The sequence below is a fragment of the Poecilia mexicana genome, unplaced genomic scaffold (genome assembly GCF_051168715.1).
Source record: "Poecilia mexicana isolate PSO_F unplaced genomic scaffold, ASM5116871v1 scaffold_5, whole genome shotgun sequence".
Classification (NCBI taxonomy): Eukaryota; Metazoa; Chordata; class Actinopteri; order Cyprinodontiformes; family Poeciliidae; genus Poecilia; species Poecilia mexicana.
In genome coordinates, this window is record NW_028263374.1 from 14991191 (window position 1) to 15003806 (window position 12616).

Here is a 12616-nt window from a genome sequence, read left to right on the forward strand (position 1 = left end):
CAAGTTAAATATTTGTACTTATCTGGCCTAGTAGCAAAAAAATTAACCAAATGATTACAAGCTAAAAGCTCCTGAACCCCATGATGCTCCAAAATCAGAATAAATGTAAAGTGCACTCACTGTACAAGTCAAAATGTATGCAATGCAGTCATTTTATTCATCAACCTGCAATTAGCCTTTTAGCGCATTTAAATGGTCAACACTGAAAGTTTCAAAGTAACACACAGCAGCAGTGACGGATGTATAGAAGTCTTTATTCACATTAAGAAACGGTGCAGGGGGGAAAAAAAAGGACAATACGACAAATTTGAGGGAAACGTGCAACAGAAATGTGAGTTATTGATGCTCGAGCCACAGACTGAAGACACCAGGACCAAAACTAATTGAAACAAACCAAACTGGTAAAGAAATCCCTCCAGTTCTGTATCTCTACCAATCCAAATTCTTTTGAATGACCAAGGAGAATAAGTTTTGCTTTGCCAGCATTTGGTCATGTCTTTAAAAACACTTAAAACGTTTTATCAGAAGACGACCTTTATTCAGGCAAAATGCAGGTTATTTTCCTCCTGTTAATCCATCACAACTATAGTCATTTATTCAGCTGAAGTCGATCAGTCATGTTACTCTGGGGCCACCGTGAACGGTGGCCTCCGACCGAGACGTCCCCATATCCTCGGTTTCAAACCAGCTGCACAGAAGCTCCCTGCAAATATCCGTGCAGGAACTTCAGGGCCTCCGCATTCAGACTAGTGTTCAGCATCGAGGGAACCTGCGGAAAAACGAACACAAGGTGGCGACATTTGCTCAATTTTCATTCTGGAAGAATTTTGGAACACATTAGCTATTCATTACGTTCTCATTCCAGATTTTCTACATGCTTTTCATATAGAAACTTTGGATGGATCTGAACTTACCCTTCCAGGACAGGCAGTAGAAAGCTTGTGGAGCGACTGGGCCAGCAGGATTTTGGGGTTTCCGACTGCGTCTCCGATCGGGTCGTGTTCCTTCCTCCCAGCAAAGGCCAGCTGCGAGAAGGCCGTCTGGTAGCCGGGCGTGTCTTCTATGTCTATGAAATGCTCGTCGTCTGGGATGCTGTCGTCTTCTGGCAACTCAAACAGACCAATCAGAGCCTGGAGCAGTGGGGTCCTGAGGAGAGAATCGGCTTCAACTCCAAATTCATCTTTTTGACAGTCAAATGAGCTATTTTTCTTGGAATCTGCCTTTAATGCAGAACCAGGAAGTTCATTAGAAGCTAATTATAACTGTGATCATGTCTGGTGTTCATTATGGACAGGCTGAGCCCGTCAGCGTTTCTTTGGTTCTTACCAGAGCTTGGTGTACTCTGTGTCCATCATGGCCGGACACTCTGTGAGGATCTTTGTGATGCCGACGGCGCAGATCTTCTTCTCAACAGTTCCAGACACTTTCTGAACCTCTGGAATAATGATTTTTTCCAACACCATCCCAAACATCCTGCAGTTCAAACAGGTTAAGAGTTTGACACAAAAACAGAGAGACTCAGTAAAAACATGTAGACCAAAAAAAAAGCATAACATTTACTAGTAAAAGACAGTAAAAGAGATTCATAGACAGCAGATATTACTATGACATAATCAAGACAAAGTGAAAGTTATCCAATTAATACTGACACAAAAAGCTTTTTGATGTATTGTATGAGGGTAATTAAATATTGGCTCAGCTGTAAAGTGACAAACTCTTAGAAATGCAAACAAAAAGATGAGTACGTACTTTGGCTGGATGCTGTCAAAAATCTCCTGAAGAGCAATCGCTCCGTATTTGACACAATATAAGTTGACGAACACTAAGAAACCTTTGACACAGAAAAAAGAAAAACATGAACTTTTAAGCAGTTTGGGTCAATATCTTTGATTGGAAAAATGAACTGCATTTAAAATCTAGCTACAAGACTGACCTTCATCCACTTACACTTATACAGGTATGACAGAAATGTTAAATGTAGGTTTTCAGACCTATGCATATAGTTTAGTTGTCTTTATATTTCAGTTTTTATACCAGTAGTTGTCATGAGCATCCCCATTTCTTCAGTGAACCGTAGCATTTTGTGTTTTGGTTTGGTAAAACAAACATGTACTATTTACCCTTAAATCCCAAAACGGTTCATCTCATAAAACTACAAAAAAAAAAAAAAAAAAAAAATTGTAAAACAAATAAGACAATAAAGTAGCGCCACTCTTTATATAACTACCAAGACCTATGGAAATCGTTTTCCGTTGCTTTGCATTTTGCATGACTATAGAATAATGCTCTATAAGGACAACGTGTGATGAATCTCTGCTGCTCCTGCAAATCCAGGGTTTCCCCCAGAAAACTTGCTAAGCCCGGTGGTCGGGCCGTCGAGGCGGTCCACCGTGTTTTGTTTTAAAAGATGTTAAGTTGACAGGAAATGTAAAAGTATTACTGTGTAATTATATGTTACGGGAAAAGATCTCGAGTGAAATGCTATTTAAACCCACAACTAGTCTAAAAACAACAAATTTGCACTTCTGTTTAATCCAAATTAAGTCATCAGCTCCATCAGGCCCCCAAGAGCTTCAGGGGCCCCATAAATGCTAATATTTTAAAACAGACCACACATACATAAATGTAACACTTGTTTATTGAGATTATCAATGCTGTTAAACTTGATTCAATTTCAACATACATAACTTAAATGATTTTAAATTGTTTAACATTTAAATGCAAGATTTTAAGTTTACTTTGTAAAACTTCAAAGAACAATATTTATAGTTAGATTGTTTTGTTACCATAGCAACAATCTGATGCTGTGAGTTTAATCTGAATTTACAAATACAATTTAGTAAACTGTGATTATAACTTATTGCTTTTTAGGCTGGCCAATTAAACTACTCCCTTCTCCCATATTTCACTAAATCTAACACAGAAGCTGTTAGAGGTGCTGATGATTTTAGGAACAAAAGGGGCCCCTAAGTCAGATTCTGCTCCAGGCCTCATACAGCCTTTGACCGGCCCTGCATGATGAGGTAATCTGCTGCACTAAGCAGAGATGCGCAACAAACAGGAGATTTAATTCAATGCTGCTAATGTGGCTTTAGTAGCTCTTTCATTTCGTGTCTGTTGAGTTTTAATAAGCGTCACAGAAACTGTTCTGGTTGGTCGAGTTTATGGGACGAGTTTCTCAGATCTCCGTGCGGCCGCGCGCATTAACTCTAAGTAGACGACGCATTTGATATGGTTTGATGCATCGTGTAACCGGAAAAATAATACTAAAAATAATACTAAAATAATATAAAATCAGCGTGATGCGTGACTCCAAGGAGAGAGCGTTAAAGCTTCTTACCGGGCTGAACCTGCATGATCAGGTTAGCGCTGCTTGTTATCCACAAACGCTCCGGCCAACCGGGACCACAGACATAAACTTTACAGGGAAGGCAGACACAGAGCCACACGCTGGGCAGCGCGTTGAGATGTAAACGCCGCATATAATTGTTCGTTCACAAAGATAAATCATTCTCACCGCTCCACAACGCGCCTCTGAATTCGCTACAAGTTATTCCTGCGGTTCACATGGAGCTGCGCAGCCAGAGCTAACGCGGCGGGTTTCAAACTCTTACCTAGAGTTCTCCAAAGGATCATAATTCCTCACAGTAGGTTTATGTAAAGATCCATACAGGTCAGCCTGTGTCCATTTTGAGTGAAAGGAGGCAGCAGCGCGCGATCCCGCTGAGGTAAAGCAGCGGCAGTGTGAGGGAAAGGGCAGAGGCGCCAGCTGTGTGATTGGTCCGCGCGCTGTCGGCTTTTAAATGCATAAACTATAAACCTATCTATTATAAACCTATCCTTAAGGATAAATCTGCTCTGCTAGTGAAATGCTAAGAGCAAAAGAGACGCTTGAAGCCCGGTTTTAAAAAACAACAACAAAAAAAAAAAAACTATTTTTTTTTTCTTCTCCTTTCCTAGAAACGTAAACAAGCAACGCTTAGCCTGGCGGCGGGGCTAGTAAAGCATGGCGGCCCGCCAGGCTTATAATACACTGGGGGAAACCCTGAAATCACATCTATTATTTTAGATCAACAACAAATCTCCCCTACTACACTCTGCACAATAAGGATGATCTTAAAATATAATAACTTAAAGCAAATCCTGGCCAAGTTGAAAAAAATTAACGTTTTTCAATGCTTATTATATTGTGAATAATACCAAAAAAAAGTCAAAAGAGTGCTAAAAAAAACTGTTAATAAAAATATTGTACTAACTTTTGATAAACTTTGTAGTTTTAGAGCTCTGGAGTCGCTGGAAGAGCAAAATGAAGATCTGTTTCCTGTACTGAGTAATCGACTCGCTGGTGAAGCAACACAAAAAAGAACATTTAGTTTAGTATAGATATTAATTTGGCAATACTTTATTGATTAAAAGCTGCTAAAGGAACTGCGAAGAACTCACGGGGGCATGTTCTCTATGATGCTGTTGAGAAGGTAAAAGCCTTGATGGTCGTTGGCTTTGGAAGCAATGAGCTTCTGGAAAACTCCAAGCAAGCCGGGCTGGGAGGGAAAGAAACAGGAGAATAAATGTATTTACACATGGAGAAAGGGAAATAAATAATCCACGTTTTAAAAAATAAAACATTATAGCAGCAGCATCCATCACTTTCATTGTAGTCGAGCATGACGGCAAGAGCAACTGGAAGCTCCTGTATTCATTACATCACAAAAACATTTGATTGACTTACAATTTTATCAGCAGCAGAAGCAGCAATAGAGGCTCCTCCCTTCTCAAGAAAAGCTTGCAGCAGACGCACAAGAGGAGGGATGTTCCCCGTGCGTTCCCACAGGACGGGCTGCAGCAGGTGGGGGAACAGAGCCATGTAGGAAGCAGGAATAGAGTTGGAGTGGATCTCCAGGAGGAGAGACATCACCTGGAACACATACGGAAGAAACTCTGCAAAACAAAACAGAGCACAGTCCGTCGACTTGCTTCATGAACACGTCAAGAGGTTTGTAGGTTTTTTTTTTTTTTTAATTTCCCTCAGAAGCCGAACCCAAAATGTACCTTGGACGTCGTTCTGAAGGATTTCTGTGAAGACGGGGAAGAGTGCTTCCTCGAAGCTGCTGACGGTGGTCGGGTTGGCCTTGCAGGTGATCCGCACAGACAGGCACAGAGACTCGAACAGGTAGTGGTTAAAGTGAGGCTTGCTGGGATTCTGGGAGAAAGTAAAACATCTATGTGAATGAATATACCTCGCAAGAGAACTATGACTATTCTAGATCAATACAATAGTTACCTTGCTGACTAAGAGCAACTTGTGAGTGAGCTGGCCAATCAGAGTGGGAATGTAAGGAACGATGGCCTCCTGCAGCAGGGAGAAGCTGCGCATGATGGCTTAGGGGGTAAAGGGAAAAATCTCAATTTGCAACTAACTTTTAACTTAAAAGATTGGTAAATAAAAACAAATATTACCTTTCATGATGTACTCGTTTTCTGCAGAACCTGGAAGAGTGAGTGCTTTGAACAGGTTGGTGAGCAGCTGTTCAGTAAAAGGCGCCATCTCTGCTGAAGTGATGCTGAAAACAGATGATCATGAATAAATACTGAATTCCTGGAGAAATCTCTCAGTAGAGCTGCTTCAGGAAACAACACACTGAAACCAGGCAGCATAATTTATTAGTTTTGGGATATTTAGACGTCTGTGCAGGAAAACCATAGTCATCTAAAGCCTGACAAACACAAACAAGTTTTCAGAATAAACCTCGACTGACACTCACAGTGTTGCATTGTTGGGGCCTCTCATTGTGAACAGCCTCTCCAAAGCGTGAGCAGCGTAAGTGTGTTCGACTGTGCTCTCCGCCTGCAGATGCGTTATGAGGAGAGGAACTGCCTGCAGTAACTGCTCCTTAGGAAGCTGAAGAGAGAAAAACAAGACGAGCCGTTAGTGAGAAATTAACTTTTAATTTCAAACATTAAACAAGTTCAGGAGAGAAAAAAAAACAAAAACTGGTTTCATACCTTACTTCTGAAAATCATAACATACTTGATCGCGTCTGCTTTCAGCACTGGGAACTCGTTAACTATAATGAGATTATAAGCATAAAACAGTTGATCAAACAGCTCTGTTTTATGTTTTCAGATTCGATTATGTCAGTACTGGTTTCTGCAGCCATGAAACTTCAGAGAAACTACAAAGTCGTCCGAGTTAAGGATGGGATGTTCGCATCATTCAGCTCAATGGTGGAAAAATACTTGTGAGACAAGAGTCTCTGTTACTAGAGTGCCACTATGCTGCAACTCTGGACGCATGCAGTCAAGCTTTCTTGTGGAAAGTTGTCAGATGAGAACAAAGCAGTGCAACAGATTGACTTTACAGTAATGCTACGTTACACTTTGTAGACTCTCTGTAGTTTACAAGCTCCTATAAACCTGCTGGATTAGCTTTTCTTATTTTACGTGCTTTCCTCCCCCAACAAGTATTTCCCTTAAGGACTTTAGGCTGTCTATTACAACTTCACATCTATACGTAGGAAATAGATTATTAGTATTAACTGCATACAAACCAAGAAAAGTCTTACCATTGGATGATTTTAAATCTGGGAGAATATGGTTCACAAAGAATTCAGTCAGATTCACCAGTTCGTTGGCTTGTGTTATACCATGCTGTTAAAAAACAAAACATCAATCAAATAAATAAAAATATGATTCACCCTTTACACCTATAAAGGGTTCCCCAACACATTTCAGGTTTTAGACATGAACCCACCTTCTGTGTCTGGGCTTTGGAGGCCAGCGATGTCACCAGGTAGATGGCTGCGTCTTTGTGCTTCCAGTTCTGTCCGGGGTTCTTGGCATATTCTGACAGCATCGAGTTCACATAGCCAGAGAAGATGGCCGTGACCGGCCCCTCGAAGAACTTACAGAGACCCCTCACCAAGTCGCATGCAGCCCTGCGACGGGTGTCGATGTCTGAGGAGGGAGGGAGGGAGGGAGGGGGAGAGAGAGAGAGAGAAAAAAAGTGACAATGCAGATTTCCGTAAAGAAATCAAAGTATAAAAACAAACTGTTTTAACAACGTTTAGTAAAGATAGCACATGCTGGCCTCAAACAGTACAGATACATTCACAGGGATACAACTCCCCATGAACAGCTGAAGTTAAGAAATACTTCAGACCCCTGAATAAGACAAAATGCTTGTAACTGCATATATACGTATATATACACCAAATATACGTTAATACACATTAATACCCACAATATAATCCATCTTAAGACTACTAGGGAAGATATTATGCACAATCTTCCTTATCTCTGCTCTTAGGATGCAACCAATCAATGCCAAGGTAAACGAAAGTTGCTCCTGGATTGGCTGCTTTGCAAACGCCACCCAATAGATATTTGCATTTTCTGTTGTCTCTACAACAGACAACTCTCTGGGGGAAAAAAAAAAGGCCAGGGTCCACTGCTCACCTTCAGTCACACAAAGACATGACTTTAATGAAGAGAACCTCAGAATAAGAGTGTTCGGTATGTTTATATTTCCATTAAGAAAATTCATTTTAAAAATGTGATTTAAACCATCCTAATCTTTACCAGATCCTTCAAGATCTCTCCGAATGTATTCCTCTGAGTTATCTTCAAAAGCCTCCTCATCTGCACCTGAAGACAGACAGGAGACGGCAGTCTGGTCAGCGCCACATCAGCACAGATCCAGGCCAGAATTCAAGGCAGCAGATGTCATCTGAGCACCTACTTCTGAACTCCATGTTGGGCACAATGACCTTCTCACAAATGCTGGTGAGCGTATTCTGGTCCTCAAATAGATGCTTGTAATGCGGCCTTTCACACACGGACGCTAAAAACTGAATAGCATTGCTAACAAGCTGCAAGGAAATTGCATATATTATTGTTTGTGCACGAACAGAGAGTGAAAAATTCACATATGCATGTCAGGTAGTGTAATAGAGAGCCCAGCAGTCTCACCAGGTCATATTTGACTTCCTGGCCGGTGGAGACCAGAAGGTTCCAGATAGCAGTAACAAAGCGTGGCAGGTACGGCTGAAATTCCTCGTCGTACTTTTGAGCGTAAAGAGCCGCGTTGTCACAGATCTGAGACTTCAGCAGCTCCAGGAGACCGGCCTCCTCCTCATCCTAAGTGTTGGGAGGCAAATTAAATAAATATGTGAAGGTTTAACAAAAAAAGAGCTTTTTAAAAACTTAAGTTTACGGCTGTATAAAAGAGAGGACAACACACATCTGTTTGTAAAAGCTTATTGTCCAGAGTCAGAAGGCCGTGGAAATTGGTCATCCAGGTTTCCATGTTGTCCTCAAAGAACTCTGGAAGGTCCTGTTAGAATAACATGGAGGACATTAATAGCATGCAGAGGACCTCTGTCATTTTCACATTACGTACAATTAAAGAAAGCATAGAAATAAACTACAGTAGCTTGGAAAAACATTCACACCATTTCAAATTTTCTCACATTTTGTCATGCAACAAGGTAATGCTTTTGTTCCTTATTGGGATTTTAAATTATAGACACAAAGTAGTGCAAAATTGTAAGTGTGAAGTAAAGCGATACACAGTGTATTTATTTATTAATCCAAAACTTTTGGCATTTCTATTCAGTCACAAGAGACGAGACAGAGTGACGACTCAACACACAGCTAGACGTATAATAAATTTGCTTAAATGAAAGTGTATTAACGTCTTAGAAAGGCCTAGAATCTAAATTCAATTTAGGTTCTATGGCAAGACTAGAAAATTGCAGAAAGTCCGATGTTCTCTCTCCAGTGACAGATTTTGATGTTTTTTTGCAAAGAAGAATGGAGAACATTTTCAGACAGCTGAAACTGGTTCTATGAAATATTGACTACAATTTCTTGTTCTCCTACTTTCTACTTTGTTTGTCCATCACATAGAATCCCAATAAGACTGCATTGAAATGTGATTGGAACATAGCAAAATGCAAAAAATAAGACTGTTGAGGCACTAGATTTTTATTTAAGAACAAGAAATTAATTTTATGTTTAAAACATGAAATTTTAAAGGCAGAAATGCCATTTTCTGTGTTTAAGAGACAAATAGCTCTAGAAAAACACTAAAGTTATTAAACAAGTCAAAGCAAAAGAAAAAACAAAAAAAAACAAAAACATAAAACTGACCTGGAAGTTAAGACTGTAGAAAAGCTTTGAAATGAGTGTTAGGGACGAGAAGAGGACCTTCAGGGCGTTGGCATCGTTGGCGTGAGTTTGACACAACTCGATGGTGGCCTGGAACAATCAAACAGACGCGGTTGTGAACTCCTGACTGCAAAGTATTTTATTTTAACTTTGGAAAACAGAAGCAGCCTGTTTGTAAGACTGTTGAATCAGAAAAGCAGTGAGGTTGCAAACCTTGAAGAGCTCCGTCAGAGGAAGGGCAAACGTGTCCAGTACGAGTTTGATCTCGGTCCAAAGCTCGTTGGACTTAAACTCGTGGCGGTACCTTGACAGCAAAAACAGTTTCTTTTTACTTTTCCAAGCAGAAATCGTCTCCACTTGAAACTTTATATTTAGGAAGTGAAGGGCTTACCTCTTGAAGAGGGAATGTGCGGTACGGAGAACGCCGTTGATGACGTGGAAGTCTCCGCTTCTGAAGCGGGTCACCATCTCTGTCAGAAGGTCCGGCCATTTCTGAGGAAAATCTTCTCTTCCTATGATGCTGATGGCGTCACTCAGCTGCATCCGGTACATCAAGCACAAAAACAACGGTAACACAAATCACTGCAGATGTTCGGATTAGATTAGATTGTCAAGTTAAGGCAACAGGCGATCATTTTACCTGTTTCTGGATCTGCTCTGGGCTGCTCAGCATCAGATTTACAATGTTCGCTTTGATCGCTGTTCGGTCGGCGTCTGAGATTTTGTTTGGTTCGTCTTCAACCTTGGAGAAACAAATCGAATTATTTTATTCACCAATAACTGCAAAGAAATGTTGTGAACTACATGTTTTAATGGGTATTAAATGGTGTAGGTAAAAGACTGTATGTATATTTTTGAGATTGCTTACAGATTCTATAAAACCGTGCGGTGGAAAAATAATTATACAGGCAACAAACTGAACTTTTCTGTAATTTTATTGCACAGGCGATGTACAACTTATACAACTAATGAAAACATGCTGCTGCCCGCCACTCAAATGGAGATTTTCCACGTCACAGAGACTTATATTTTTACTCTGACTGCTGACACCAACGGGACCTCAGATTGTTTCTGTGGCACCAGAGACATTAGCACTCTAGAGCCCTGTTATGGCTTTAGAAAGTTCTGTTACGAAACAACAAACGGGCTGTTATAATACTCAAGCGGCTGAGCTGACTCACAATTCTCCAGTTTCTTTTTATGTAGTTCTTGAAGGTAACAGCAGCACAGACACGGATCACGTTGTCTTGAGATTTCTCCAGCAAAGTGAGAAGTAACAAGGGGTAGTTCTGGTTTCCTTCCACCGACTCGAGAAACTTTTCAGCTGAGAAGACGAACAAACAAATAGCAAAAAAAAAAAAACAAAATCAGGTGGTATGACAAAGCACTTGCGTCAATTTCTATTGTGGTTCATACAAGAAAAATAAAATAAAATCCATCAAGTAAATACTTCACAAGAGTATCCCCACTCCCTCCAACATCACTTTATAATACCAAAGGCAAAGGTCAGTGAAAGAAGACCTACCTGGACGCCTGACTGTTGGATCTGGGTCCAATGTTTTCCTCAAAAACTCTGTCAGGGTTTGCAGGTTAGCATCATTCAGCTCCATGCTTACAGCTAACAGCAAAAAACACTTGAATTACATAAAGATAGACCATATACTAACTAAAACACACTACATTTTAAACACTAAAATACATACTAAAAACATGCACTTCATTAGACTAATACTGTCATTACAATGCAGCCTGTAGATGAAAGGTCATTTGAAGTCAGCTTTCACTATTGTACTATTTTTTTATGCTAGATAACATGAAAATAGGAGAATGTAAATCTCAAGTTATCAGCCTGTTTGCTCATTCAGAGAATTGTGAATTTAATCAGTTTTTTTTTTACATGGAAGACAAGCTTCTCATTTCTTGAATATTTCTCCTGTACATTTTTTTTATTAAGGCGAAACACTGTAAACACTTAGTTGATGGAGTATTACAAACAGGGCAAGTCTATATAACAGCATATTTACCAACTGCCAATGTAGTAGTGTGAAAACACACAAAGCAAAACAAAAAAATGTAAAAAAAAGCAAGGATTTACTGGAAATAAGCAGAGGAACCAGTCTTAAAATATTTTGTTAATGTAATTTTTAAGTAAAGGCTCATATTGATTATTAAATGCTTCATAATATACTAGGGTAGTTCAAATCATATTTTGTCATGTTTGTAAGTAAGATGTTTATGTGTCATTTTAATAGGAATTTGGTTTATTGCAACCTTAATTGTTATATAGATGGTATTTTCATTTCGGTAACATATAGAATGGACAGAACAAATATGCATGGTGTGACGTCTGGGTGCACAGGACCTAAAACAGTCTGCAAATGTTTGACGCATGCAAATACTAAAATAGTGCAAAATGAAGCGAGCAGTGTTTGCTTCATCAATCTGTCAATATTGAACAGAACAGATAAGATGCTCTGGAATTCCATATTTATTCGTTACTTTTTCGGCGGAAGAGAGGGAAGTTGGAAATGTTTATTTTTACCAAACTCAAATCTGATATGTGCACCGGCGTGTAAAGTTGAAACATGTAGTTCCCCGTTCAAAATGAGTTCAGATGCTTAATGATGTTATTCTCGTCTTGCATTGCGGGTCCTTTATGTGTTATTTCCACAGCTGACAATCTGACAAAATTTCTGTTCCGCTCATACAGTGTTAAAATATTAGCTAACCTGCTAAATGTTCTGAGTTTGAATATAAGCACATGGCCTTCTGGGTGTCCCAAATACAGGGTCGAATGCAATGTTCAATTGTGTCTTAATGGTGTACCTTTTAAAGGTCGTAGTGCAAGCGTATAATAAAACATTATCATATAAACCGGTGTGGAAATCCAAACTTCAGTGACCAGACTCCCCTACAGCTGCCAGTCACCCGGCTAATATTAGCTGTAGCGTGCTAATGTACAGGCTGCTAACCATAAAGTTAGCTAATTCCATCAGCAAATATTAACTTCTCAGCCATCTTCGGAAGACCAGGACGAATCACTGAAACCTTACCCTAACATATTTTTGGGCTGGTGAAATACCGGGATATCTTACCGTTACAGAACTTTACCAAGCAAGGATGGAACCTAAAGCCACCACAGACCGTCTAGACGTGCTCGCAGCTTTCAAACGTAACTGCGCGGCCAGTGACGCGCAAGCGCAAACGTGAAGTCAAGAGTAATGGAAATTTTGACTCTTTTCTGTGATCCGAGTCATTTGGCTCGAATCATCGACAAGATCCGGCTCTTTAAACTCCTAAACGGCTCTTCCCTTAATGTTCCCAGCGCTACAAATTCAGCATAGCTCAGTTATAAAAATGCATTCAAATAATGTTGGTTAGTTACACTAAAACATTGTATGTGAATACATTTCATTAATTTCATTTTACAATATGTGAAATTTTGAAT

General features: G+C 39.9%; 1 protein-coding gene across 1 annotated transcript; it reads right to left on the reverse strand.

Annotated features, from left to right (window-relative positions):
• Window positions 1–233: 233 nt before the first annotated feature.
• Window positions 234–12376, reverse strand: cse1l (CSE1 chromosome segregation 1-like (yeast)). The gene is made up of 25 exons (XM_015008977.2): window positions 12264–12376; window positions 10694–10786; window positions 10350–10492; window positions 9809–9910; window positions 9560–9705; window positions 9382–9472; window positions 9151–9258; window positions 8240–8332; window positions 7969–8136; window positions 7739–7868; window positions 7579–7644; window positions 6752–6954; window positions 6564–6648; window positions 6004–6065; window positions 5763–5899; window positions 5458–5561; window positions 5282–5379; window positions 5050–5200; window positions 4730–4938; window positions 4444–4541; window positions 4257–4342; window positions 1750–1831; window positions 1327–1473; window positions 915–1146; window positions 234–769 (listed from the first exon to the last, which is right to left on the reverse strand). Exons 2-25 carry the CDS (start codon window positions 10776–10778, stop codon window positions 680–682), a joined length of 2916 nt encoding a protein of 971 aa, XP_014864463.1. The 5' UTR covers window positions 10779–10786; window positions 12264–12376; the 3' UTR covers window positions 234–679.
• Window positions 12377–12616: the final 240 nt, after the last annotated feature.

What these genes read in the sequence shown, in the direction of transcription:
- cse1l (XM_015008977.2), bottom strand. Translation starts at nt 10,778, where the DNA reads ATGGAGCTGAATGATGCTAACCTGCAAACCCTGACAGAGTTTTTGAGG. An exon ending in AGGAAGTCAAATATGACCTG is followed by an intron (nt 7,869 to 7,968) that starts GTGAGACTGCTG and finishes ATTTCCTTGCAG; the next exon opens with CTTGTTAGCAATGCTATTCA. An exon ending in TTTGACAGCATCCAGCCAAA is followed by an intron (nt 1,474 to 1,749) that starts GTACGTACTCAT and finishes TTTGAACTGCAG; the next exon opens with GATGTTTGGGATGGTGTTGG.